This window comes from Sesamum indicum, linkage group LG13 (genome assembly GCF_026168435.1).
Source record: "Sesamum indicum cultivar Baizhima isolate 11 linkage group LG13, ASM2616843v1, whole genome shotgun sequence".
Classification (NCBI taxonomy): domain Eukaryota; kingdom Viridiplantae; phylum Streptophyta; class Magnoliopsida; order Lamiales; family Pedaliaceae; genus Sesamum; species Sesamum indicum.
In genome coordinates, this window is record NC_142669.1 from 12,031,441 (window position 1) to 12,057,362 (window position 25,922).

The following is a 25,922-nucleotide window of genomic DNA, read 5'->3' on the forward strand; positions in this document are numbered from 1 at the left end:
AACTATCTTGCATTCAAATTGCACTTTGATCACAATTTCTCCTACGAATTTCTTATCAATTTCTCAATAAGATTTATTTTTACGATTATTTATTCCTAAATTCTAGAGTAACTTGGACGTTAGAGCGCTAACTCCTTTTTTGCTGGTCCCCTTTCAGAATTTGCATTTGCTTCAAACCAAGTTTTGAGAATAATCCATATCAATTGGACCTCACATAAAATGTATCATAATTAATTATGCACTCACTTCATTAAAAAATGAATGTATAAAGAATAAAAAAAGATAAACTCGAAATACAATTAAGAGAGGGAAACCAAAAATGTGGTATTGAAAACAATACTTGCTGAAAAATGTACAAAATTCTAGCTATATCTAACAACATTGCTTCCCAATACTGCGAAATTTTTGACAATGAATACATAAGCAAGCAGAGGAAATTATACTCAGGGAACTATAATGCCAAAAGCAATACAAGCTTTGCTTCAGCCTCCTTTCTGGGGAGCAGGCTTTGCAAACGAGAAGTCGTCTTCGTTCCTCGTTTCATCTCCATGATCGGCTACACCGATATCGTGTTCTACATCAATATGATGATCAGCATGCTCCAAGGGATCTGGATCTGCAGTTCGTATAATTAAGCTGGTTGTCGGTGCTGGAGGCGTCGATGGCTCTTCTAGGTCGGATGCATCATGGTCTTCGTACCCAAACCGAGTTGAGTGGCCAGTTGTTTTGAAACGATGCAGTGTGGCAGCTGTAGGGTGGAACGGCGAACCCATTGACGATGTGGGACTTCCACCACCTAAAGTTCGAGTAGGGGACCTTCCTGCCCGTCCGCCATGCTTCTTCTTCACAGCCATGTGCCACTTCTTGAGGGCCTTGGACGTTTGTTCGTCGAAGATTGATTTCTTCATGTGTGAGCCCATCTGTATATTTTCAGCACAGTGGTGTCCAAGTCAGTTCTTTGGAATAAATTACACAAAAAGGGACGTTTAGGGATATCACTGAAAGAACACCCTTAATTTTCAAAAATTACAATGCAGTCCATCCAAAATATTTTACAATATAGATTTCCCTAAAGACCAAATGACGAGGGGAAATCTTTAAGGCAACCATGACTACAGGGGTGGCAATGTAATAGTTCAATATTAATGGGTTCACGTGTAATGTGTTCAAATCTAAAGGGATGCCCCTCATTTGCAGCAAAAAGACCAACAGCTTCACAGTTGAACTATACAAAAATCTTAATCATAAACAGGTCGAAATCTAATCAAGCTAGTCGTTTTGGGACGAATAGAATCTATTAGCTTTGGGTTACCTTAGAGGACTTTTATCGAGCAACATAAGGTCACTATGAAATTATCCTAACAAGTTCAAATAACTTGTTATTGTAGATTTGAAATCTTTACCTCGAAATCCATCTATTCAGACATAACCTAAAATAATTATACTTTCTACAAAACTTAGGTCTGAAAGGCGACTTGAAAACCGCTCAACATTAGAGACATTGGTTGACCCCATGGTTGTAAGTCCATAACATTGCAATTCTGTGTATGAAGAAAACTCTACGAATTAAAATTTAACAAATAACAAAAAGTCAAATTGTGGTATAACTGAGTATCCAAGAACGAAACCATACCCACAATTTCATTTATGTCTTGTAAATTCTCCTACTTTTCACATGTTCTATGACTGTCAAAAAGCTTACTGCAGCCTAGTTCTCTTCGAAGGTCGGGACATGAGGGGTGTTCGCAATGGCTTATTTTAAGCACCTATCAGTTTTTTGCTGAAAGAAGCTGAAACAGGTGTGCACATTATGCTCATTTAAGCCAAAAGCTATAAGCTTTATCCCACCAAATTTTGCAACTTGGTAAAAACCGTAAATATTTTGAACTTTGTCTCAACCATTTCATCCTCAAACACCCCGACTTCAGCTCTTTCACCAAACACTCCAATTTCAGCTTTTCTTCGACTTTCATTGTCACGCACTCTCAACTTGCACAACGACTAATATTACAACTCTGTCGGAAGCCAAGGAGCTACCTGGGTTCTCATGTAAAACTGTCGAGTTTATTTATACTTATAGAACTTTAGAGGTGCGTAACATTAGACATAGAGATATGATAGTTTATTTTATAAGTTGACGGTCGAGTTTACTGCTGCTACAGCTATGTATGGCAGCCACATCACTTAGACAAGGTGATGTTACAACCACGAATAACCTATTTTTGTGGGTCGCTTTCTAATTATGATATTAACGTCGAAGAAGCATATCAAGGATGTAAAGCTGCAAAAGTACCTGAGCAATTAAGGCATACAGTGGAAGTGTAATGTAGCTGCATAAGAATAGGACTCCAACCCTGTAATATCACAACAAAGATTTTGTTCCGTAAATGGAAGCACAACGTATTTTGGGACGAAAGAGGCGGAATATCACTCACCCCAAACCAATTTTTGCGATTACAAGTCCGAAATTGTCGTGGAAGCAAGATTTCAGACCAAACTCATACTGCACATGAGAACATTTTACTCAATGATGCTGTAGAGCAAAAGTTTATAATTCATAGTTAATAGATTGGAGGAGATTCATTACCCAAATCCACAAGAAGTACGTCACTTGGAAGGCATTCTGCACAGATAGTCAAACTCATTAGCACAAAAACAATTAATAATTTTAATAACGTACATAAGAGCGAGAGTCAGAAAATGCTGCTTTGTAATGGACTAATATTTTTTTAACTTTTACTGGTTCCTTATATATACTACAGGTAATTACACTCGATATGTGTGCTTGAATTTTTAAAGTTAATTTTTTTTTATATGACATTAAGATTTTCTGGAATTGTTTCTATGTATATATATGTATTGAATTTTATAATAAATAAATTCAAGCTCATTTAAATAAGAGAAAATAATATAATTGGAAAAATAGAATGGAAGAGAAAAAAATTACAATTTTTTTTAAATAAGAGCTCAGGCAGGAGAGGTTTGATAAGAGAGAAGAAACAGAAGTGAGAATAAAAGTACCCAAAAAAATTATCTTTTCAAATAAAGACAGTTTAGTCACCAAAGTTAGTTTTTAAGGTACCCATACTTTAAAAACTAGTTACCAAAGCACACTAAATGCATTTGAATAATTTAAATATATTATTTTTATTTGATTATATAAAATTGAATAAATTAAAAACAAATAATTGACTAGACAAATATTTCTTTAAATATTTAAATGTGCATGAATAGCATATTATTTGTAGGAAAATTTAAAGAAATGCCATTTTATTTAAGAACAAATATGTGTGAGGGTATTTTAGTAAAGTACATTTTGTCAACCAAAGGTAGTTTTTCTAAATAAATGTATAGATATATATTAATAGTATGATTAATGATCAGAATTTCTATTTAATTAATACCTGAAACAGTGCAAAGTGTATAAGATGCAGAACCAACTGAGGCCGGCCAAACCAAAAGTATTTGTCCGACCCTTGGACAAGAGGTATGCCCTGAACGACTGCATGTCGCTCTGTTATGTCAAGCGCCATTCTTGTCAAAATAGCTTGTAGCTTTGTGCCAACAGCTAAGATTAACTGATAAAAGTTACATCGTTAGGCTTTCTTCTTTGCATGTATTTGAAATGATAGTAGTGATGCGGATCTTACAAATAGAGGAATTAACGATGCCCAAAACAGCGCTTGCCACCCTGATATGGATGAATGTAAGATACTCGAGGGGAAGAAAAGGTATAAAGTGATAGTGGTAAAGTACTAAGAAAAAAATGGGACATCATACTTCGACTTTATCTGTGGCTTACCGTTAACGTTTAGTAGCAAGAACACCACAAATGATCCCCACAACACTGGACTGCCAAAATTATACGCACAAAGGGAAAGCAAAATCAGCGACTTAAATTTGCGGGAGATAGAAATGCCAACGGAAGTTTACTAAAATATTTCGTTCAACTAAGTATCGTTTACCTTACTCCCACAACAGTCTTGAAGTCATCTTCCAGTGACCTCTTGATGTACTTTTGGAAGTTAAACTTGCTTCCCGGCGCCAAATGAACCTATAAACAAGCCAAAATTATTAAAAAAGAGGAAAAAGAGGAAATTGATGATGTAAATAAAAAGACATGCAACGAACAAAACTCACAGTAATAAAGCCATTGCGGAGAGTCAAGTAATCAGATTTACTAACAGACTTAAAAAATTGTCGAAAAAAGCATCCCTGCATTGTAGGCAACATGCAACTATTAGCTATGAAATATCATGAACAAAATGGCGACCAGCAAATAACTTAGTCTCTTAAGACGAGGAATTAATGAATGCAAAAAGACAAAGCAAAATCTCACGATATAAAAGAACAACGGAATCCGGGTCCAGAAACTAGTGTGTGCCCTCACAAAAGATGTCTCATGAGTAAGCCTGAATCTTGAAGGATCTGCGGACAGTTCCATAGATAGAATGCTAATTGGTAAGCACCCCATTTTTGTGAAGTATGGAGATAAAAGTAAGATTTTCCAGGTTCATGACAATGATATACCATTAGAAAACTCATAGTTGTGAGATGAAGTCTCCTGCTCCCATTGCTTCCAGCCACGAATCTGCATCACATAGGTAATGAGATATCTAGATTTTAAAATAAAATCTAAGTCTCTTATTTAAAATATCTATATATTATATTATTAATTTCACTGTCTTAAAATTAAACATATTTATGAGCTTCTTCCTATTACTTAAGTACTTTATATTAATATACTTTTAGACATGATACATCAATATTTTTCTGTATCTTTTGTGTTAATTAATAATGGATACTTTATTATTGAAATTAATATATGGAACTATATAACATTACTATTCTTAAAATACTTTTATATTAATACATTTATTTATTACAGAATGTACTTCTACATAAAACTGAGGTGCTCGATCCACCGAGCTAAATATATACATGCTGACCTAACCTGCCACGATTTTACCAACTATAACTTCTTGGTTGAATATTTGAAGTATTATGCAGAAACTCAGGAAGAGTAAGTAAAAAATAACCATAAATCTCACCCCCATTTCTCATGCAAAGGAAATTTACATGCATTGTTGGGTTTATAATTAAGACAATAAATACTATAGCAAAGACGGTGCTTGTCTGACCAAGAAGATTGAGCAATTGGTCTCTAGATTTATAAAATCAGTACTAATTACAGAATTCCAAATTCATTTTTACGGATTGTTTTTGTGAAAAGTACTCTCTTACTACCATCGTACTTGTTACCAAATGCTGCATACAACATACTTAATTATATCAATTGGCAAAGTGGGGTGGAGTGAAATATAGACATTAATCTAATTTAAATGATATTGATTTATCACGTTTATTCTAGTTGCTTACTTCAAAGCTGATAGTAAGACATCACTATCCGCTTTTACGACGAAAACAGTTTTCGGTTTTCCATAATGCTATGTTTGGATAGGATGATTTGGATTTTTGAGGAATGGATTTGGAGGAAGCATGTCAAATGATTTCATATTAAATGGATTTAAAATCCATCACCATGTAACAAAATATAGTTCAACATGGAAATTCAAGAATTTGAAATTCTTTGCAGCATTGAATTATCCAAATTTGTTATTATGAATTTGAAATCCTTAGTTTCAAATCCATCCATCCAAATACAAAATAAAGGAAATCAAAGATCACATACAAAAGCCGTTATAGACTAATAACAGCTCTTGGAATTACCTTAAGTCTTCCGAGAGCCATAGTAATGGCACTGTAGATCACGTGGAAGACTGCTAGAAAGAATATAAGGATGTGTATCTGGTGTAGTCCATTCACTGATATAAGCGCTACATGCCCCTGCACAAGCCGTTAGATTAGTGTTGCGTACGTTGACTTCATAAATTTGCATTTCATGTGAAGAGCAAAATTACATGTCAAATCTTATGAGGAGCGAATAATCAAGAATATCAAGCTAAACAAGACGGAAAGAATGTAAAGCAGCTCTGTGTTATTCTAGATAATTTGTGATTCTAATGTTGTCGCACATATGCTTTTAGATATATAGTGCTTCGCATAAAATAGTGGTGAAATTCGTTATCCGTGTGTGAAGCAGGGATAATAGAAAATTTTCAATCAGATCGAAATGCATTGTTGAGGTCATCCTTGATGTGAAAACAACAATTACCTCTCCGCAAGTAGGCTCTTTTTTGGCAGCCAAAACTCGTCGCTCATACGACAAAAGTCTACGACGGTGCTCTTCCTTGGCTTTGTCATCAGCACTTGCACGGCAAGGCAACATGGTATCAGCGACATTTGTGGGTATGCAGATCTCAGCAATGTAATATTGACTGAACACTAGGATCAGTGATATGAAACCAAGTATCATCAACTCTGCCACAACCAAACAGAAGCAGAGTTATTAATCGAGATTATTTCTTTGCCCAAAGAGGATATGATGAGGTAGCTGGGAGTGAAGGAATTATCTACCGGCTTTGACCTTCTCCAACGCCTCATAAAGAGCTTTCTTATGCCTGTCCGTCAACCACTATAAAAATTTTCAGAGTGTGTCAGGACTTAGGTTGAGGACTGCTCAATCATCCAATCCAGCAACAGGAATTAAATTAATGCAGAACGAAAACTTAAGCGGAGAGATGTTACAATCACATAAACGCAAGCATATGAAAGCAAGATAAACATCTCACACAAGACAACGAAGAGGTCGAAAAGGTCGCATGTTCTGTGTCGTTAATTTGATTGATCACAAAGATGTCAACATTATTTAAAAGTTATTCACGGAAGCAGAGGAAAATATGGATGGCAAGAACCAAGAATGAAAAGAAAGGAATCGATCCACAACCAAGAAATATTCACATAATTTCCATAATCAATGCAAAAGATTCAACTTTTAGACAAGAAAAGGTGAAAACAGCCGGAGCGCCAGATTAACTAAAAGCAAAGACCATTCGCTACGGTGCATAGATTAAATCAAAGAACATCAGCAGTATTTCAATTGCTTCTAAACGCACAAATGATGGAAAAATTGAGTACTAAAACAGGAACGAATATAAGGAAGAAACAATCAAACAAACAAAACAATCTTACATCAATGAAGTTCAGATTTTTTTCTCTTCTTGAAACGTTTATGTCCAGAAAATAACGAGCTTCAAGATTCTGGAATTGTTAACACTAAGTAAAGAGTAAGCCAGCACAGCTAGAGCCAAAAGAACAAACAACCACCCACTGGTAGAGCTAGTCCCCTCCAAATTACCCATACCAACAGTTCAAACTCAGCATCTTGACAAAGAATTAACATTAGCCCATCACACAATTTCTTAATTAGGCCAAAATTTGACAGAGAAACACACAAAGAGAATCAGGAAACAATAGTCGAAGCGAAAGATGCAGGATCTTCGACCAGTATATCACTATTAACCACCAAACAAGACAAGCCCAAAACAGGAGCAAGAACCCATAATCTTTTTCCCAAACATTCGGTCAACCACAAGAGAAACAAAAGGCAGAAAAGAACTGTTGCTGGACTATGAAATGGCGTACGATTTATTACCGTTCCAACTTTGTGGAGGACCTTTTCCAGGGCAATAGAGATGATTATAATTATTGCACACACACCCGCCACTGCCCATGTCGGTGTCTGATCAAGATTTCTCGACGTGCCCCCTTTACCCCCCTCACCAGCCATATAAATTCACACACGACACACACTGATGAGGTATATAGAAAAGACCCTTTTGGCAACTACCAATTTCTGCACAGGAACAGCAGATTTAAGGCAGATATTTTCAGCTACAGAAGAATAAAGGGTAATTGGTGTTCTGACTTCCCAGCGCGCAGTTCTATCCAAGAATGAATTATCTTCAAAACTGTATGAACTCTAATATCCGGGCAGCACGGGCTCTTACTCGGGAGAATTTATATAGTAGGAAATACGTGTCTACAGACTTTTGAATAAGTATTCAAGAAACTCCGTAGTTGGCAGCGACAGCACATTTATGGGAATTCAGACACAGGTTCCTAGCAATATTTTTTTTCTTATCTCTCCACGTTTTGACAGTGTAAAATAAATATTTTCTTGTCTTCTTCTGAAGCGGTTTTGAGCAACGAGTTTGAGTAGAAATCCACGGTTTCTTTTCATGCATTGTAACGCCAAAAAGTAGAAAGAAAAGTGGGCGGGGTGGGGTTAAGAATTCTCAAAAGATAATCAAATTAATTTAACAAGAATCAAGATAAATCTACAATCTCATTTGAATAAGATACGAAAAATTCATCTCATTAACTTAGATCCCAAGTCAAAGTTCAACAAAAGGGAGAGTGATAAATGACAGCTTTTAGTACATCAACAATAAAAAACTCATATTTATTACAATCTACAAACAATTACCGGTCAAGAAAAAGAAAGAACAAGTCAAGAAACGATTACCGTAATCACAGCGTTGACTGGTTGAGGTTAGAGAGCGGGAATCAAGGGGTTATAAAGCAGTCCACCTACCGTTTCATAAATGGCAACTTGCGAGGTCTGCTTCATTCGTTATGGGCTGTCAACGTTATTGTTCGCAAAGGAATATGTAAATGGCCCACCATCGGACTCAGTTTTCGGACTACATATATCTTTTTGTTTCCATATGTGGTAGAAAAGATAAACTCCAAATCAAGAAAGTGAAACGACAAAGCATATCATTATAAAATGAGTCTTCTAAAAGTCGTCGTTTAATATTAATATTGAAGAATATTTAATTTAAATTTTTGAATAAAATGATCATTTAATAAAAAAAAATCTCGAATTCATGCCACATTAAAAATAGTCTAAAATATCAAAACTTGAGATCTGATTTGCGCAACCACAAAAAAAATAAGTTCCAATCGTTAATTGTGTTGTCAAGCCTCTCAAATTTACATGAAGGCTTCCCAAGAATTCGACCGTCAAATGAAAAAGTTAAATGGCCGAATAAAAATTCATAATATTATAATAAATCCTATTATAAGTAAGCCACATAAATATATAAAATATAATGATCAAATGCTTAGTAAATTTCATAAGATTATAGTTAAATTATTATAATAATAGACCATAAATTTCAAATAAATAATGAATTAAATAGGTGCATTAAGTTAAAATAAAAACTTATTTCCATCAATATGCTCTTACAAAATGGGCATTTAATTCAAACTGGAAAGCCTTTTATTGATTTGATTTTTTTTTCCCAAGACTTTTAGCACATACTCTTGAACCCTTTTTCTTATATTTGTTCTGACCCTTTCTGTTAATTGAATATGCTGAATCACCAATAAAACAAAAAGGAAAAAAAGAACATATATGATCACAATATTAATGTTTGACTTTTAATATTTTACTCAAAAAAGAGATCTATAATGTTCTTCCCCAATATGTATACTTGATCGACATATTATTTTGACAACGTAGCTATTAATTAACTAATTGAACGTGTCTAGCTATGGCCCTTGACTTAGCAATGCCGTGATATCCCATTCCACGTAAATTATGGATTAATAAGATAAATAAATTGTAAGAATTGATAAAAGATTTTAAGTGTTTTCATGAAAATATTCTTTTTTAATGTGTTGTTCATAACGAATTTCAGGATGCATACATTGAGTTTGGAGGCAATTCCCGTATCCAACTGGCTTGCAAGGCGGCGCATGACAAATGTTATCAAAATCGATCACCAAGCAGAGTTGAGAACTAAGTGTTATGTGGGGCAAAGTGATAGCGTGTTATATATGCGTGGGAGCACATCTCTTGAACTTATAGGAGTCACCTCTAGAATTTCAATACCGGCAGTCGATCATGGGCTAAGAAGGATTGATATATCCCGTCCCACATGGATTAGGAACTAATTAATAAGATAAGTAATATATAAGCATTGACAAAAAACTCAAGTACATCAATCGGATATTATTTTCCAGTGAGTTATTCATAATCGAGTTTCAGGATGCATTCTGCGTGTTTAGAGACAATTCTCGTCTCCAAAGAGCTCACAGGCACGGGGCGCGATATACGCCTTTTTATCTGATTGCATTTTTCTATTTCCAATTGTATTACATTTTATGTTTCAATTAATATATATACACATCAATATATAAATATTTGAAGTTTCTGGATATGTATGACTGATTGCAACTGTTAACGTCACTATGTTCTTGATTGAGAGCTGTGGAAATAGTAGTAATTCGTCGTCCTCTTGGCCTTTTCCCGTTTCATTTTCGGTGGAACAAATCAAGACAACGCGATTTCCCACTTGCCTTAGGCGAACACTGATTGATTGACAAACTTTTACTTTGTAATTTTGAACAGATTGAGGTTTCTTTTTTTAAATTATGTCTACTATTCATTATATTATATCTAATTATATACAAACATGTATTATTTTTTATAAAGGGTGAATAAGCAATTTACTCCTTTGATATTAAAAATGAGCACATTACCCACGGAAAAAATATATATATATATAGCAATTTACCCTATTATACTTTTTAAAATGAAACAATTTACCTCCTTATACAGGAAGGTAAATTGCTTCATTTTAAAAATCATAGAGGGGTAAATTGTTGTATTTTAAAAAATAAAGAAAAATAAATCGCTATTTATTTTTTCATAAGGGGGGTAATTTACTCATTTGTAATATCACAAGGGGGTTGCTTGCATTTTCCCCTTTTATAAAATTACAAGTACACCTCTAAATTCATCCTGTGGAATCGAAGATTTACAAGACAGAAAATCATCAATGCACACCAGAAAAGGTTCTGGTTTATTATAGCCTCTGATGCCTAAGCCAGATAGTACATAAAGAGAACGATATAAAGTCACAAGAAACGTAGGGCAGCAAAAGTTGTACATGGGGTATGGGGGGCAACTATTTATAGATTTCCTCATGTCTATGATTTTATGTGAACCTTAAAATTTAAAAATAATCGATTGGCCACAGTCAGCCCATACATGATAGAGTTGAATTTGATCCAATTAGGGTGGGGTCAGATCCACCCGAAATAAATGGTGCTGATCCAGACATGCCAGTTGTTTGGAATTGAGTTGGGGGTATAGTTCTTGATAAGATCTTCAAGAGATTACTCCCAAATCAAACTTCAAATGTTGTGCTTGTAATTTTGTACATAGCCGTGAGTGTTTTTGTAATTAAAACTAATTTCAAGGGGTCTCAACATAATTTATCATTTTATTCTTGTCTTATCTTTTATAGTCGGGATGGTTAATCAAATTTCAATCAACAAATTGTTAGTAATTAACTAATTAATTCAAAATTGTAGTTATATTTCAAAACTTATCAACTCTTGGTGCGATCTCACTATGATGAACTGAAGTAATTTTAGATTGTATACTAGTCGTGGCATATTTTTTTTTATGTACACATAATAAATAATTTTTCACATTTTTAATTATATTATGATTAAGAATATATAATATAAACCAACAAATTATATATTAAAAAATAAATAAATAAAATCAACTTTAGATTTTTATCAAAAAAATATAATTATAATTAAATTTTAAAATTATCAAATTAGAGGTATAATTATTATATTTAAACAATATAGTGAAATGGCGTCATTAATTCCCGTTTATGAGTCTAAAGGCTCTTTCCTTTTTATATTAATATTGATATAGATGATCTTCAGAAATTTTAAAGGGAATATTTCATCATTATTCGAGAAAAAAGTCGAAATAAAATTAAGATATTATTTTTATTCACACCAAAAATAAAAGAGAAAAAAACATTCAATTAAATTAATGATAATTGTTTCTTGTAGAGGCGACCCAAAAAAATAAGTTATTCACACTTAGATTCTCTATAAAAGTAGGAAATTATATTTTTCTTTAAAATTATACTTCCACCCTTTCTAAAAGTTTTCAATTTACACCTAATCTCTTTTTTTATTATTTGGATAAAAAGTACTGCCGTCAACAAAAAAAATTACATAAATTTTTATTATTGCGTACCTTTCATTTAATATTTTTATGTAATATTATTTACTTATAAGACATTAAATGCAATATATATAAATTCAACGGGCACTATAAGAAAAGGGATAAAAATAATTACGTAAAAAAAATCAAACATCAAGCTAATTAATAAGTAAAGTTCTTATTGTTAATCTTCATTTATTAAATAATATAGATTAATAATAAGAATTTTACTTGTCAATTAGCTCAACCCAAATTTTAGCATCAATTTTTTTTATAGTTATTGAGTCATTTACTTGTAATTACATATTATTTTTGAAGCCATTAGATGAAAAGTAGCCGTTTATGAATTGAAAAAACCCTATTAATTGTTTCGTATGTTTTTTTTTTTTATATCCTATATATGAGGTGAGGTGAACACCATTGTTGCATATATTCTTGAAGTGCTAAATGAAGTACTTGGACTAGACATTTTCAAAAAATAAATACAACAATAATTGTCAATCTTATTCCATATATAGGATATAACAATAATTACACCCCCTTTGCTGAGATTTGGTGTAGTTATAGTAGACCCCCTGTGGTTTGAAAAATTACATCTAACACCCCTAAAATTTGCTTTCTTTTAATAAATAAGTTCATCTGTTAGTCAAAATTCACCGAATTTGTTGATATTAATTCAAAAATATGTATTTACTTCTAATTGACTGATTATTAATTTATCGCAGGTCAAATAAATATTTTTATGACCAAATTACCCTCATACATTTTCAAACGTTAATGCATATAAGAAGGTATAAGGGTAGTTTAGTCGAAAAAAATTATTTGACTAGCAATAAATCAGTAATAAACCAATCATTGGTACATATTTTGATTCAAATTTTTTTTTTAATATCAATAAATTTGGTGAATTTTGACTAATAGAGGGATTTATTTGTAGACGAAAGCAAATTTCAAGAATATTATATATAATTTCCCAAACTATAGAAAGTTTACATGTAATTACATCAAATTTCAGAAAACAAATTATAGTTATCCCTAAAATATAAAAAGAGCATCAAAAGATAACTAATTTTTTTATTTATTTATATTAATTTACCATAATATAGGAGAAAGTATATTATATTTTTTAATAATAAATATTGGGATAGACTCCACACTCCAGCTCATAAAACCTAGTACGAGATCAGACATTGTGTCTTGTTTGGAGATGCTAAAGCCACTCTCTCCTTGTTGATTGTTCAGCACTAATTAAATAAAACTAGCCATCAAGACCCTTTAATAAGACAGAGCTGGTGGGGACATCCATCAGTTAGGTAAATATTCCATATCATTTAAATATGCAACAAATATCTAAAACAATTATTATTTAACTTCAATCGCTTTTGGGCTTATTCTTTAGCTTTATAGTAAATGTTCTTCAACAAAAGTGGTCCACACCAACTAAGTTGTTGGTCCAATGTAAATGAGTTGAATCCGACCCTACTGATGGATATTGGTAAAAAATATTAATTTGTAAGGGTAAAAAAGTAATTTAATATATATGAGGCACATGTTAGACAAATACAACCCACTACATAATATAACTTTCAACCCTACTATAAATACAAAAAATATTAATTTTTTAAGCGAGCACTATTCATTGATAGTGACTATTTTTGACTTCCCTCGACAATCGTATTTCACCTGGTGTATAATTATGCCGTAGGTAAAATTTCCCAATTTTATCCCTTCGTAAAAACCTCGACCACATCACTTTCCGCTCTCAATATGACGAATTTCAATTTTAATATAAAATGAAGAAATCTGTTGCGAAAGCAAAATAAATAAATAAATAAAAATAATTATTTTCGCACCTCCTGATCTATGATCTATTTACACAATTATTTATATTTTTTGCATAATTACAGAATCCACCCATGCCATCCGAAAAAGTAGGAGTAGTTTGTGTAATTACGTTAATATTTTTGGGAGATTTATGTATAATTTTTCAAAAAAAAAAAGGTGCATTATAAATAATGTTAATGTTTTAGTTCGTATATGTGTAATTTAAAAAAATAATAATCTGTGTAGATAGGGGAGGGGTAAATGTAATTATTCAAAAAAAAAAAAAAGAAAAAAAAGAGTGGTCCACGTTATATAGTGATTTGACCAGCACATTTCTAGCTATACCACTATACCAAATTGTTCAGCAACTTGGCAGTAGAGAGGAGTTGTTGACCCACATAACACACTTGCAGAGAAGAGCTTTTTTCCATTAATGTTTTAAGTGCTTGGAGGGGCCCACAATCATCCCTTTTCATAAATTAATATATTAAAATAGGGGTAAATAGCAATTTATCCCCTGTGATATTAAAAATGAGCACATTACCTCATATGAAAAAATTATAGCAATTTATCCTCCTATACTTTTTAATATGAAGTAATTTACCTCCTTATACAGGGAGATAAGTTGCTTCATTTTCAAAAATCATAAGGAGGTAAATTGTTGTATTTTAAAATAATATAGAAAGGTAAATCGCTATTTTTTTTAAAAAAAAAGATAATTTGCTTATTTACGATGTCACAAAAGAGTTGCTTGCATTTTTTCCATTGAAATAATATAGGTGCGCTAATTTGCTGGAATGGTATAGCGACACTTATAGGGGTCCCCACATGTATAAAATCTTCCCGCAGATAAAATTAATGCTGTCATGTATACACGTGCCATGCACTACAAGAAAATAGAAAATTAGCGACGAAAAGTAAAAAAAAATTACGACAGCAATTTTTATTTGCCATAAAATTAAATTAATAGGTATATTTTGCAAAAATTGTAATTAGCGAGAATTAGTGACAAAATATATAGTAATAATCTAGTAACAATAGTTATTTACCGTCACCAAATTTATTGCTACCAAATTGTCACTATAGATATGTTATCAATTATTTATAGTGACAACTTTAAACACAATTTTTATTATTAATAATTATATAATAACATGATCAAAATTATTATCATTTAATATATACTTTCTATTATAATTTTAAAATGAATTTAATATCTTGTCACTAATATAATTGTTTTTATAATGATGTATGTATAAAATGAAATTAAAAATCGAATATAAATTAAAATAGAAAATTCAATCCGCATTCTTTTGGGTCTCCATCAGCCAGCTGGATTTCCTTGCTTTTTGGATATTTTTATTTTTTAGTATCTAACATATAAAATTTCTTAATTTGATATAAAAAATTAAAAATAAATCCTGATAACGTTACTTTTTTCATTTCACTAAAAATATTATTTCATGAATTTCGCTAAAAATATGCTTACTGACTCATCAACAAATACTGTTGAAAATATGTTACTTTTAAATTAGAATTACAACTCAGACATTACTTGAACTCAGTTAATGAACTTATAGTCATGCGAACTCGTATTTATTATTAGCAAATTAGATAATATAAGGGGACAATTACACTCCCTTCCCCCGAGGTTTGGTGTCATTACACATAAATTTTCTGTAGTTTGAGAAATTACATCTAGCATCTTTGAGATTTGCTTCCGTTTAATAAATAAGTCTCTCTATTAGTCGAAAATTCACTAAATTTGCTGATACAACAAAAAGACTGAATGAAAATTGATATTTACTCTCGATTGACTTATCGTACATCAAATAAATTTTTTCTCGACTGAATCATCCTTATAACGGTAAAAATATACCTTCTCACATGCATTAAGGTATGAAGATATTTAGTTAGAAGAGGGTGGCAGCGTCAGCCGCGGCCAAAGGGATGGTAGCCAAGGCAGATTCAAGTGGTCCTCGTCCTACAAAGAGAGAGGTATGGACCATTAACAACGGAATAGATTGCAAAAGACGATAACTAGCTTGACTTATGAGTAGCGGTCGGGAGTTGAATAGTGCAAGTTTGAGAGCTATGAATAAGATGTTTGACAGGCATCGAGCTGAGCAGTGCAAAATTGAGAGCTATTCTATATATATATACATATAATGTATGTATAAATTCATGTATAAATAGTTTTTATTATAAAAGTTAAATACAATATATTTAAATTTAATTATATATAATGTAATATTTTAATTTAAACCGTTGATTTGATCAGATAAAATCTATACTGTTGATTTATTAATTAAATTTGGATTGTAAGTGGATCAAGATCCAACGATTATTAAATAAAGATATAAATATTATTTTAAATTTTAAATTAAACAAAAGCTGTTAGGAGGTAAATTGCTCTACTTATAATAACATAGGAGGTAAATTGGTATTTTATTTTTTCACAGACGGTATATTGCTCATTTCTATTAACACAGGGGTAAATTGCATTTAATCTTATTTTTAAATATGTTAAACTTTAATTAGGTATTCAATTTGTTTTTAATATTAGTTTTTTAATTATTTTATTATTATTTTTTAATTTCCCGATAGCCAAAAAACCAAGTTGAAATTTTGAAATCTATCCCATGGAACCTTGCAATCCCACAGCAGAGGAAGAAGATGGTTGGGTGTTTCCTTTCTCATGCAAAACAGATGAATAAGCATTTGAGAGCCAATTTTATAGGTAAATTATCAACGCCTTTTTCTTGGGCAATGGCCAGTCCCTCACATAAACCCCAAATTTCAGCTGTAGAATTTCTATTAATTCCTTTGTTTCATCATGTAGCCACTATTATGCTTTTGACAAAAACTGAACGCCCGAAAATTTCAAAGGGAACACCCATTTGACCCGTTTTAAATAATATTTTTTATTTAATGCTTCCGTCGTGTTTTCAGGTCATACCGAATCTTTTCATGGATAATTTATTCAAAAATCCATGGGTTGGATATTTTCAAAGGTTAATTAAATGAATTAATTAATTTTAGATTAGACCATTGAATTAATTTAATTAGACATGGTCTAATTTATAAATTTAAAGGGATTGTGAATTTGGGTGTTTTAATTGGATTAAAAAGATATTGACTTTAAATTGGTAGGCTTATAATTAAAGTAGATTTAATATAGGTCCATTAGATATGTCCTTAATTTATTAAAGCCTAGTCCATTTAAGGCCAAGCCCATGGGCCGATTATGACCTAGTTTAGATCAAGGAGAGCTTGAGAAAGGAGTGATCTGGTTGCAGAGGATTTAATGCTAGACGCAGATTGAAGAGAACAATGAGCGTAAGGTTCTGTTTGCATTATTTATCCCTTGGTTTGTTCTTGTTCTAGCCTTTTGTTTTTATTAATTGTATACCGGACGTCCGGGATAGATCAAAGGTACACCCTTGATCGCATTATTTTAAGCTTATTATCATTTAATTTTAATTTTTTGCATTTCTGCGGCGCTTCCTGGGCGTAATCACTTCCTTCACCTTCCTCTTTGTTTTTCTTCCATCGCGAGCTCTGAACAACGGGCTTGAGCCGTCATCTCCATGAAAACTTATATTTATTCAGAATAAATAAAACATTACATTTCTAACTACACTCATTAAGACTGAAATAAGAAACTCCAATAAAAAATTGGGGGAGTACATCGAGAGGAAGAAGGCAAACCTTCTTATTTCGAGGCAAAAAATGAAAGAAATAATTAAAAACAAAGGGGGACGCAGGCCTCAACCAACATGAAATTAAACCATACATACGGTCATTGGGCTTTATAATCATCCTCATTGTTTTTTCAATAAACAACCATTAACACATTTATATCAAATATAAAAGCATATAAATACAATTCATGTATTTGGCAATTGAGATCCAATATCAAATACTAAAAATATAATACTAACATATTGATAATGCAATGAAAGAAATGGAATATCAACTATACATCCAATGTACCAAAAAATATTTCTTTTATTTGGATACTATTCCAAAATTAATCTAAGGCACAAATTACTTTTAGAATAATTAAATTTAACTAAAATTTAAATTTTCCTAAATTAATCATTTCAGAAAATCAGCAAACATTGGAAAAATCAAATTTCGAAGAAGAACGGTACAAACAACCCAATCGCCCAACCAGCAGATGGTCGTTCACTATCGGGTGGACATGCGCTTGCGCGCTGCATACACCCTCACAGGCATGGGTGGAAGCTCGGGCGAGATTGTACTACTGGCACGCAAGCCAACAGGCGCACGCACACAGTCGGGCACCATGCTGGCTAATGATTGGCCAATAAGCAACAAGGGCTATACTGTTGCGTTGTTTAATTTTTTTAAAAAAGAAATTCTGCTATTCAAAAACTAAAATTAAATGCAAAGTCATAATTTAAAGTAAAATTAATACATATTTCCTAAGCATAACAAAGTAAAATATTTTTCTCATAGTAGGGGAAAGGCTATTGGTGGGCTTCGACTCAAGTATTTCAGGTTCGGGTACCCAAAATTTTGGATACCTAAAGTAGCTATCCGATCGCGACCAAAAGTCTAGGGTACATGATAGTCTGGTATGTCGAATACCAAATTTACCTTTATTTATTATTGTAAAATATCAGACCTCTTAAAATTATTTCACATATTGAATAATTGAAATTGTTCAAAATATTTTATGAGGGATGATTCATATAAAATATTTTGAATAATTTTATAAGAAATCAAATCTCATGAAATTTTTTATAAAAGCATCAAAAACATGAAGCCATGGCAACCAATGGCAGTTTAGACTTATTAGAGTTGGACAATCTTTCGGTTATTGGAACAGAGAGGTAAAAAAAAAAATTGCCGATGTATGAAACTACTCATTTCCATACCAACCGATACTGTATCCCTTTGTAAGAATTCTCATGTTTGGGGAGAGCGAGAGCAAGAATCATACATGAGAGTTGTGTGTGTAGATTTTTATTTTACTTATAATTGAATTCAAAATTCAAACCACCAAGTTTGGTAGAGTTATTGAGGCTGCAAATTTTGTGGCCTATTGTGTGAGAAAGAACCACCAAGTTTGCCTCCAAGACAACCTATATACACATATTCACATAACCTCCAACTATGATGAGAAAAATCACTCCATATCCACTTCATCATGGCTAGTCATATACTTACATGGTGTGGAGGAGTTGAAACGCCTCATAACTTGCTCTCAAACGGGCTTCAACTCCAATTCATGGACCCGACTTGATTTAATCAAATTAATTTTAGCCCAACTAAGTTCCTTGGGCATTATATCAATATAATTAATTTTAGCCCAACTAAATCCAAAGGTTTATTTAATCCACTTAAATAAACATGAGCCCAAATATTAATTAATTGATCCAATCAATTAATTAAGGCAAAACCAACAAATTAATTCAATTAATTTTAAGGTATTAAATCTAAAATTAACTAATTCAATTAATTAATTCTTGAGCTATCCATCAAATGAATTTTTTTCTATAAATGATCCAATCATTTATATTCTCCTTGAATTAGTTTAATCCAACTAAATTGATTTGTATATTTTAGAATTAATTCCAAATTAATTCTACCAATTTTATATTGATTTGTGTCTGACTCTTTGGGTTCACCGTTTGCTAGGTTTAGGTTTGTGTCTAACACAATTAATTAATTTAATTTAATTTAATTAATTATTACTAATTAACCATCAATCAGAAATTCCTATCACCATGTTTGGCCGTCTCGCACTGGTCTATGGCGCTAGAGATTAGGTGAATGTTGACGTGAGCGTTTAAGCTCCGGAGTACCATACGGGTACGGTCTTTCCATCATTCGTCTCTCATTTTAAGTCTAGGCATAAAATTGGATGTCGGTCTTCATACTAGACTAGACAACTATGCTCAATAACTCGAGATGTGTTTGTTTTATTTGTCGACATAGGAAATCATTCCATACCAATCTCTATGGCCATAGACTCTAAGAGCTCAAACCATCTAAGAGCGCATATGAGACTCGATTGTCATACTGACAGGTGATGAATCCTATCTTGAAACCCACCATCTTCACACCATATTTTGACTGCACAGGACAAGGGTTTTAATGACCACATCTAAGATATGATCATCTTTCGCTAGGTTCAAGTTAACAACCATCATATGCATGTGACTCCCATAGTTTCTCAAGTTCGAGGACTAACACCGTACTACTAAAGTTGGATATGACGATTCTTATGTGTTAGTTCAGATAGTTGACAAGGCACTAAAATTGCATAGACGTCCTACGTCTATCTCCAATGAAACATGACACTCATCCAATGAATGGAATACTTAGAGTAAGCCTCTATAGGATTATTGATGCATAGTCTCAAGGTCCTTGAATTGGAATCAACCCTCAAATGTTGGTTTCATAACAGCCATCCAATATGTTGCCCAACTATGTGGGTTACTCCATTGGTCTGTAGGCATTTGTTATGACATTAAAATACCATTTAACGTAATGAGTATACAGAACAAATATATAGCACCACAAATGAACGCTTGCTACATTCATCATGTTAATATCGCATTAATAAAGATTGCTAAATAGTTTCCAAAATTGTTAAATTCAATTGGCTTTCTGGTCACCTTATTCTAACACATGCTGCAAACTTAGTCCCCTCCATCTTGGAGGGGGGACATTCTCTTCACCATCAACAACTTAGGGTGCAATCCAAAGAAGCGCGGCATCCTCCTGAAGGAAGCAGATTGACCTGAGAACATGGCGGAAGCGAGATAAGGCGTAAAACAAAAGAAATTAAAGGGGTGACGTGTTAATGCTGTGGAAACGTATCATTGTAGTTGAACAATATAATTGAAATACATTAAAAAAATTAGAATTTTTATTTGACATTGATACATGTATGCAGTATGCAATAAATTTGTATATTCATAAATGTTAGTATTATATTGATGTAACTATCATCTTACAGTGCTGAACTGCATGGGTTAATCGCACCGTCAAAATTAAGATCAAACCTCGAATATGATCACACTTACAAATGAATTCGTTCAGCCAAGCTGTAACCCTATTGGGTATACGGATTCTAACATATCATTCTTAGAACATAATAGTAATACTTCAAGATGGTGTATTCTAAATCAGGCAATGTGATTTAAAATTCATACCATCTGATATGATTTAATGGACACATACTTGTATATATTCAAATTTGGTATAAATCGGGTGCCCGGATGTAAAGATATCATATGTTTCTATCTAAAATTCATAAGATGACTCATTTTTCGTAATTGCTTTTGTAACAACTGGTATAATTTACCATTGTAACGTTCTTTATAATGGCTTTTGTAACAGAAAATCGAAATTAAAAATCCCACCTTTTCTTTTATTTTGATTTAAAAAATTTTAGTTTGTAACTGCATTTGAAACGGCTTTTAAATTTTGCCCATTACAAAATTCCATGTCTCGCCTGGCGCCAAAAGTTGGCAGCCTACCATTATAACGATTTTTGTATTAAATTGTCCGTTCCAAATAATAAATTTTAAAATTTTAAAAATTTTATATTTTTTATTTTACAACATTGCAAAATAAAATATTTCATTAAAAAATATACATTATGTAACCTCGTATTCATTCTCGTCAGTCTTGTAATCCTTAAAGCTGTCTTCATCATCCTCTTCGTCTTCATTATTAGTTTGACCAGCTTGAGTCCGTGAAGTACCTGCACCCTGCTGGGGTGCAATCGAAAGATCGACCATAATTTGTAAATCATTGGGATCACATAAATCGTACCATTGATTGTTCATAGCAACTTCAAAAGACTGGTACGACTTCCTCAGGTTGATATGCGATCTCAGACCACCTGGACTCATCAACAACTCTTCGAGCCTTGGTTTTGCAGACAGCCATCCAACTGCTTTGTCCCTCTTCATACTTGAGTACTTAGTGTAGTAACTTGCACTGCTTGTTGTGCAAGTATGAATGGCTCATCCTTTTGGTACACCTTTCTGAAGTTTACATCAATGAGGTAATAGCGTGGGTGTACCTTCATGCATCATACTAGATCGACCCAACGACACTTGAACAGAACGATGTGCAAGTTCGAAATAAGTGGTTATGTCAGTTGAATCATCTCTTTGATGATTCGGTAGAGGTTATTGTCCTCAACTGTATATGATGAAGATTTGACACGCATCTCACAATTCATGGTTGACTTGCCGGCGTTGCGACGCTCCATATGAAAGTTGTATCCGTTCACAAAAGAGCAAGGGACTGACGTCACTTATGTACTTGGACATCAATAATTACACTTCAGGAGCTCATTGTCCATATAGTTCAACTCGGGATATACCTGCACATTCATATATTAATCAAATATTTTGAATTTGGACACAACGTACTTTTAAAAAAATATATATTAACTTATATGTCGTTTGAACTAATCCGTGAACTCAGTCGAAACAAGTCGATTAATAATTGGGTCGACCAAATGGTGGTGCTAGTACAGTTCGTTCAAGTATGATCTATACATATATTAATCAGATAAATAATATATATATATATATACATGAATACACCAATTAACATATTTTATGTATATTGAAAATAACTACTCATAATATGATGAAACTACTTCATAGTTGGTCAAAATATACGTCTCAATGATGTACCCGTTCTAGTCCACTGAGCCATCTCTTCTTCGAGGCACTATTAGCCCGATCAAAGTAGTTGAAAATAGTCATCTAGATTCCAGCATCGCTGCTCGTACGCTCATTATTTCTACGAGGCATGCTTCATTTGGATAACACGTCTGGATCAAAATACTGTGGAAAAAATAAATCGATTTCCTCAACAATGTGTGCCTCGATAATTAATGCCTCAACATGTGTTTTATTTTCACCTTTTTCTTCAACCCACGTAGGAACCTTTCAAATAGGTACGTCCACCTGTATTGAACTGGCCTCCCTACGCGAGCTTCATACGGCAAGTGAACAATGAGGTGCTCCATTGAGTTGAAAAGAACTGGAGGAAATATCTTCTCAAGGATGTACCGTATGATGGCAACACTATTTTCTAACTCATGTAGTTTTACGACATCAAGCGTGGTCGAGCATATGCTTTGGAATAAAAGACTAACCTCCGTTAATGCGCTCCATACATGCTTGGGAAGCATCTCACTGAAGGCAATCGGGATCAATTTCTACATGAATATGTGACAGTCGTGGCTCTTCATGCCGTGCATCCGCAATTCCATCATGTCAATGCAGCAGGCAAGGTTAGACGCGGTAGCCATCAGGAAACTTAAGGCCATGAATTCATTCACATATCCTCCCCGTTTGCTCATTCGTCAGGGTATAGAATGCTTCAGACATAACGTTCGGTTTACGTTTATCCAACTCAAGGCGATTACAGATGATCATTAAATCCCTACGTGCATTAAAATTATCCTTCGTCTTTTCCTTGATGTCCATGACTGTATTGAATATGTTGTCAAATACATTTTTCTCAATGCGCATGACATCAAAGTTTCGTCGAATCAGATACGTTATCGAGTATGAAAGATCCCAGAAGATGCTTTTTTTCATCCACTTGTGGTCGCTACCATAGTCGGAAGGGAGTGCGAACAGTATTTCAACTGTAGAACTAATGTCTGCAACCATATCCAGGATTTGGTCTCCTGTCAGCCTCGGTGGTGCACCCTTACATTCAACACAGTTCTTCGTTAAGACTTTCTTATTCCTTCTGTAGGGATGGTGCTCAGAGAGAAACTGTTCGTGGCAATAAAAGTAGCACGCTTTCATACCGTACTGTAGATGGAATGTCCGTGTGTCATCCATACAAATTGGACAACTTATAATACAAGTGGTACTCCACCCAGACGCCATCCCATAGGTGGGTAGGTCATTCACAGTTCACATCAATGTTGCTCGTATGATGAATGCATTGTTCGTGGCATTGTCGCACGTTCGAACATCCACGTGCCACAACTATAGCAGCTCTTCAATCAATGGTTCCAAGTACGTATCGATCGGACGCTTTTGATTAGAAGGGCCAGGGATCACCATCGTCATAAACATGTACTCAGAACTCATTCACATACTGGGAGGAGATTATACGGTAGAATGATAACGGGCCAACATAAATAAGTACTACCATACTACCCGTGCGGTGCAAAACCGTCTATTGAAAAACGAAGCCGAACATTACCCGGCTCTTTTGGAAAATCAGGATACGTCCGGTCAAAATGCTTCCAAGCCTCGGCATCGGATGGATGACACATTGGTCCCTCCTCCGTCTGATGTGTGGCATGCCACGTCATGTATTCGGCAGTTACCGTCGAAAAATACAACCTCTGCAAATGGGGAGTAAGAGGCAGGTACCTAAGGACGACATACGGGAACTTCTTCCAGCATGGGTCTCGCCCTTGGGTCATCTTGTACCTAGCATCTCCAGAAAACTTGCAATACTCCATATCGACATCGTCCTTCCAATGCAGCATGCACTCATTCTTACACGTGTCGATCTTGTCAATGGGTGAACTTAAATCCTTTATCAACTTTTTCGCGCTGTAGTAATTTCTCGGCAAGGTGTGACCCGGGAGCAATATGTATTAGCCTACTGGGATATTCGATCATATGATCGCTCAAACATATAGCCGTGGACTTTGATATCCACCAACTCAGCAATAGCTGGTGGGCAGCATGCACTACATTGAAAAAATAGTTTGCCAATCTTGACTTATAATCATAGGGGTCGCCAACATAATAATTGAACTAGGACCGACATCAATGGGGCAGGACCTTGTACCATCATTAGGCACACCATCGTGAGAAGAAGAAAAAATAACTCAGCCCAGCTGCAAAGTACTCCAGCACCTATCTTCGCCATGAGAATTCCAATTATAATATTCTAACATAAACCCTCGCATACAGAAGTGATAACTCACATCGTCGGGTGTTCTGAACTTTGTGTTTGTGCATTTTGGCAAGGGCACCTAATTTTGTCTCCATCCATATGTCCACTCTGACCCTTTGCCTATTTTATGAAAGTTTTGAGCCCATCCTCAAACTCCAGAGTAAAACCTATCCTCCCCGTGAGGTTCTTATTATAAATCCATCTACTCAATTCTCGTAACATGATATATATCACTGTATTCATACATAAATATGTATATCATTTTTTAATTTGATGACTTATAAATTTATAAATATTACACTACACTGTTTAGGAGAATATATATAATTAACATGATATAAGATTAATAAAAAGTTATAAAACTACAATTAATTTAATTAAATATAATAAAGTATTAAATTAGTCTCCGTTACCTTATCAACTAACTTAAGTGATGATCAACACTAGTTGATGGTCCAAAGTTTGGGTAATAATCTACAAGCTAGCTAATAAAATGTATATGCACGAAAATCAGAGTGTTGAGAGTGTGTGTGATTAATATAAGAATTTTTACAACAAATTAAATGAAATGAATATATAAATTTTTCTGTAGTGGCTTTTGTAACGGCCTTTGGAACACCTAAGATAGCCATTGAAAACTAACCTTAATAAAATATAGTCGTTATTTTGTAACGACTTTTGTAATGGCCATTACAAAAATAACCGTTTGTAATGTCACAATTTTTATAACACCGTCTTTTTGTATGTTTTGCAATGATTTTTGCCACTGCCATTGTATCGTTTGATTATTTGACCAAATAGCCGTTACAAAAATAACTAGCCATTACAAAAACCATAGCAAATTAGTAACGGCCTATAAATTGTAACGGTGTAGGTACACACAAACTTTGTAACAGTTATTGTAATGGTTCTGACCGTTACAAAATTATTTCACTTTTTATTACACCCTCAATGATATCAGCACCTCCCATCATTGCAAAAATATTAGAAAAACTGTGTGTACTGGAACGATCATTTAGCCTTTACAAAAAAACCGTCATAAATCCTAACTTTTTTTATAATGTAATAATATCAACCTTTAAAATACTTATTGCAGTATTTTTTCTATGAATTTAGAGCCATAATTGCATATAACTTTCATATCTATTAATTAATATTTGCTCTTTGTTGCCCTACTTCTTGTGTGGATATGTATTTGCCTTTTTTCTAA

The 25,922-nt window shown here is 33.4% G+C and overlaps 1 protein-coding gene across 2 annotated transcripts; it reads right to left on the reverse strand.

Moving 5' to 3' along the window:
* Nucleotides 1-299: 299 nt before the first annotated feature.
* On the reverse strand, nt 300-7,963 carry LOC105176805 (MLO-like protein 10). 2 transcript variants are annotated; one of them, XM_011099713.3, is made up of 15 exons: nt 7,556-7,963; nt 6,478-6,535; nt 6,176-6,381; nt 5,731-5,847; nt 4,531-4,591; nt 4,340-4,428; nt 4,141-4,215; nt 3,966-4,054; nt 3,803-3,852; nt 3,651-3,691; nt 3,405-3,578; nt 2,588-2,623; nt 2,436-2,503; nt 2,294-2,354; nt 300-920 (listed from the first exon to the last, which is right to left on the reverse strand). In XM_011099713.3, the coding sequence occupies exons 1-15, from the start codon at nt 7,688-7,690 to the stop codon at nt 483-485; spliced, it is 1,698 nt and encodes a 565-aa protein (XP_011098015.1). In that variant the 5' UTR covers nt 7,691-7,963; the 3' UTR covers nt 300-482. The 2 variants fall into 2 exon arrangements, with proteins under 2 accessions (XP_011098015.1, XP_011098016.1); XM_011099714.3 differs by lacking the exon at nt 7,556-7,963 and adding an exon at nt 7,093-7,519.
* Nucleotides 7,964-25,922: the final 17,959 nt, after the last annotated feature.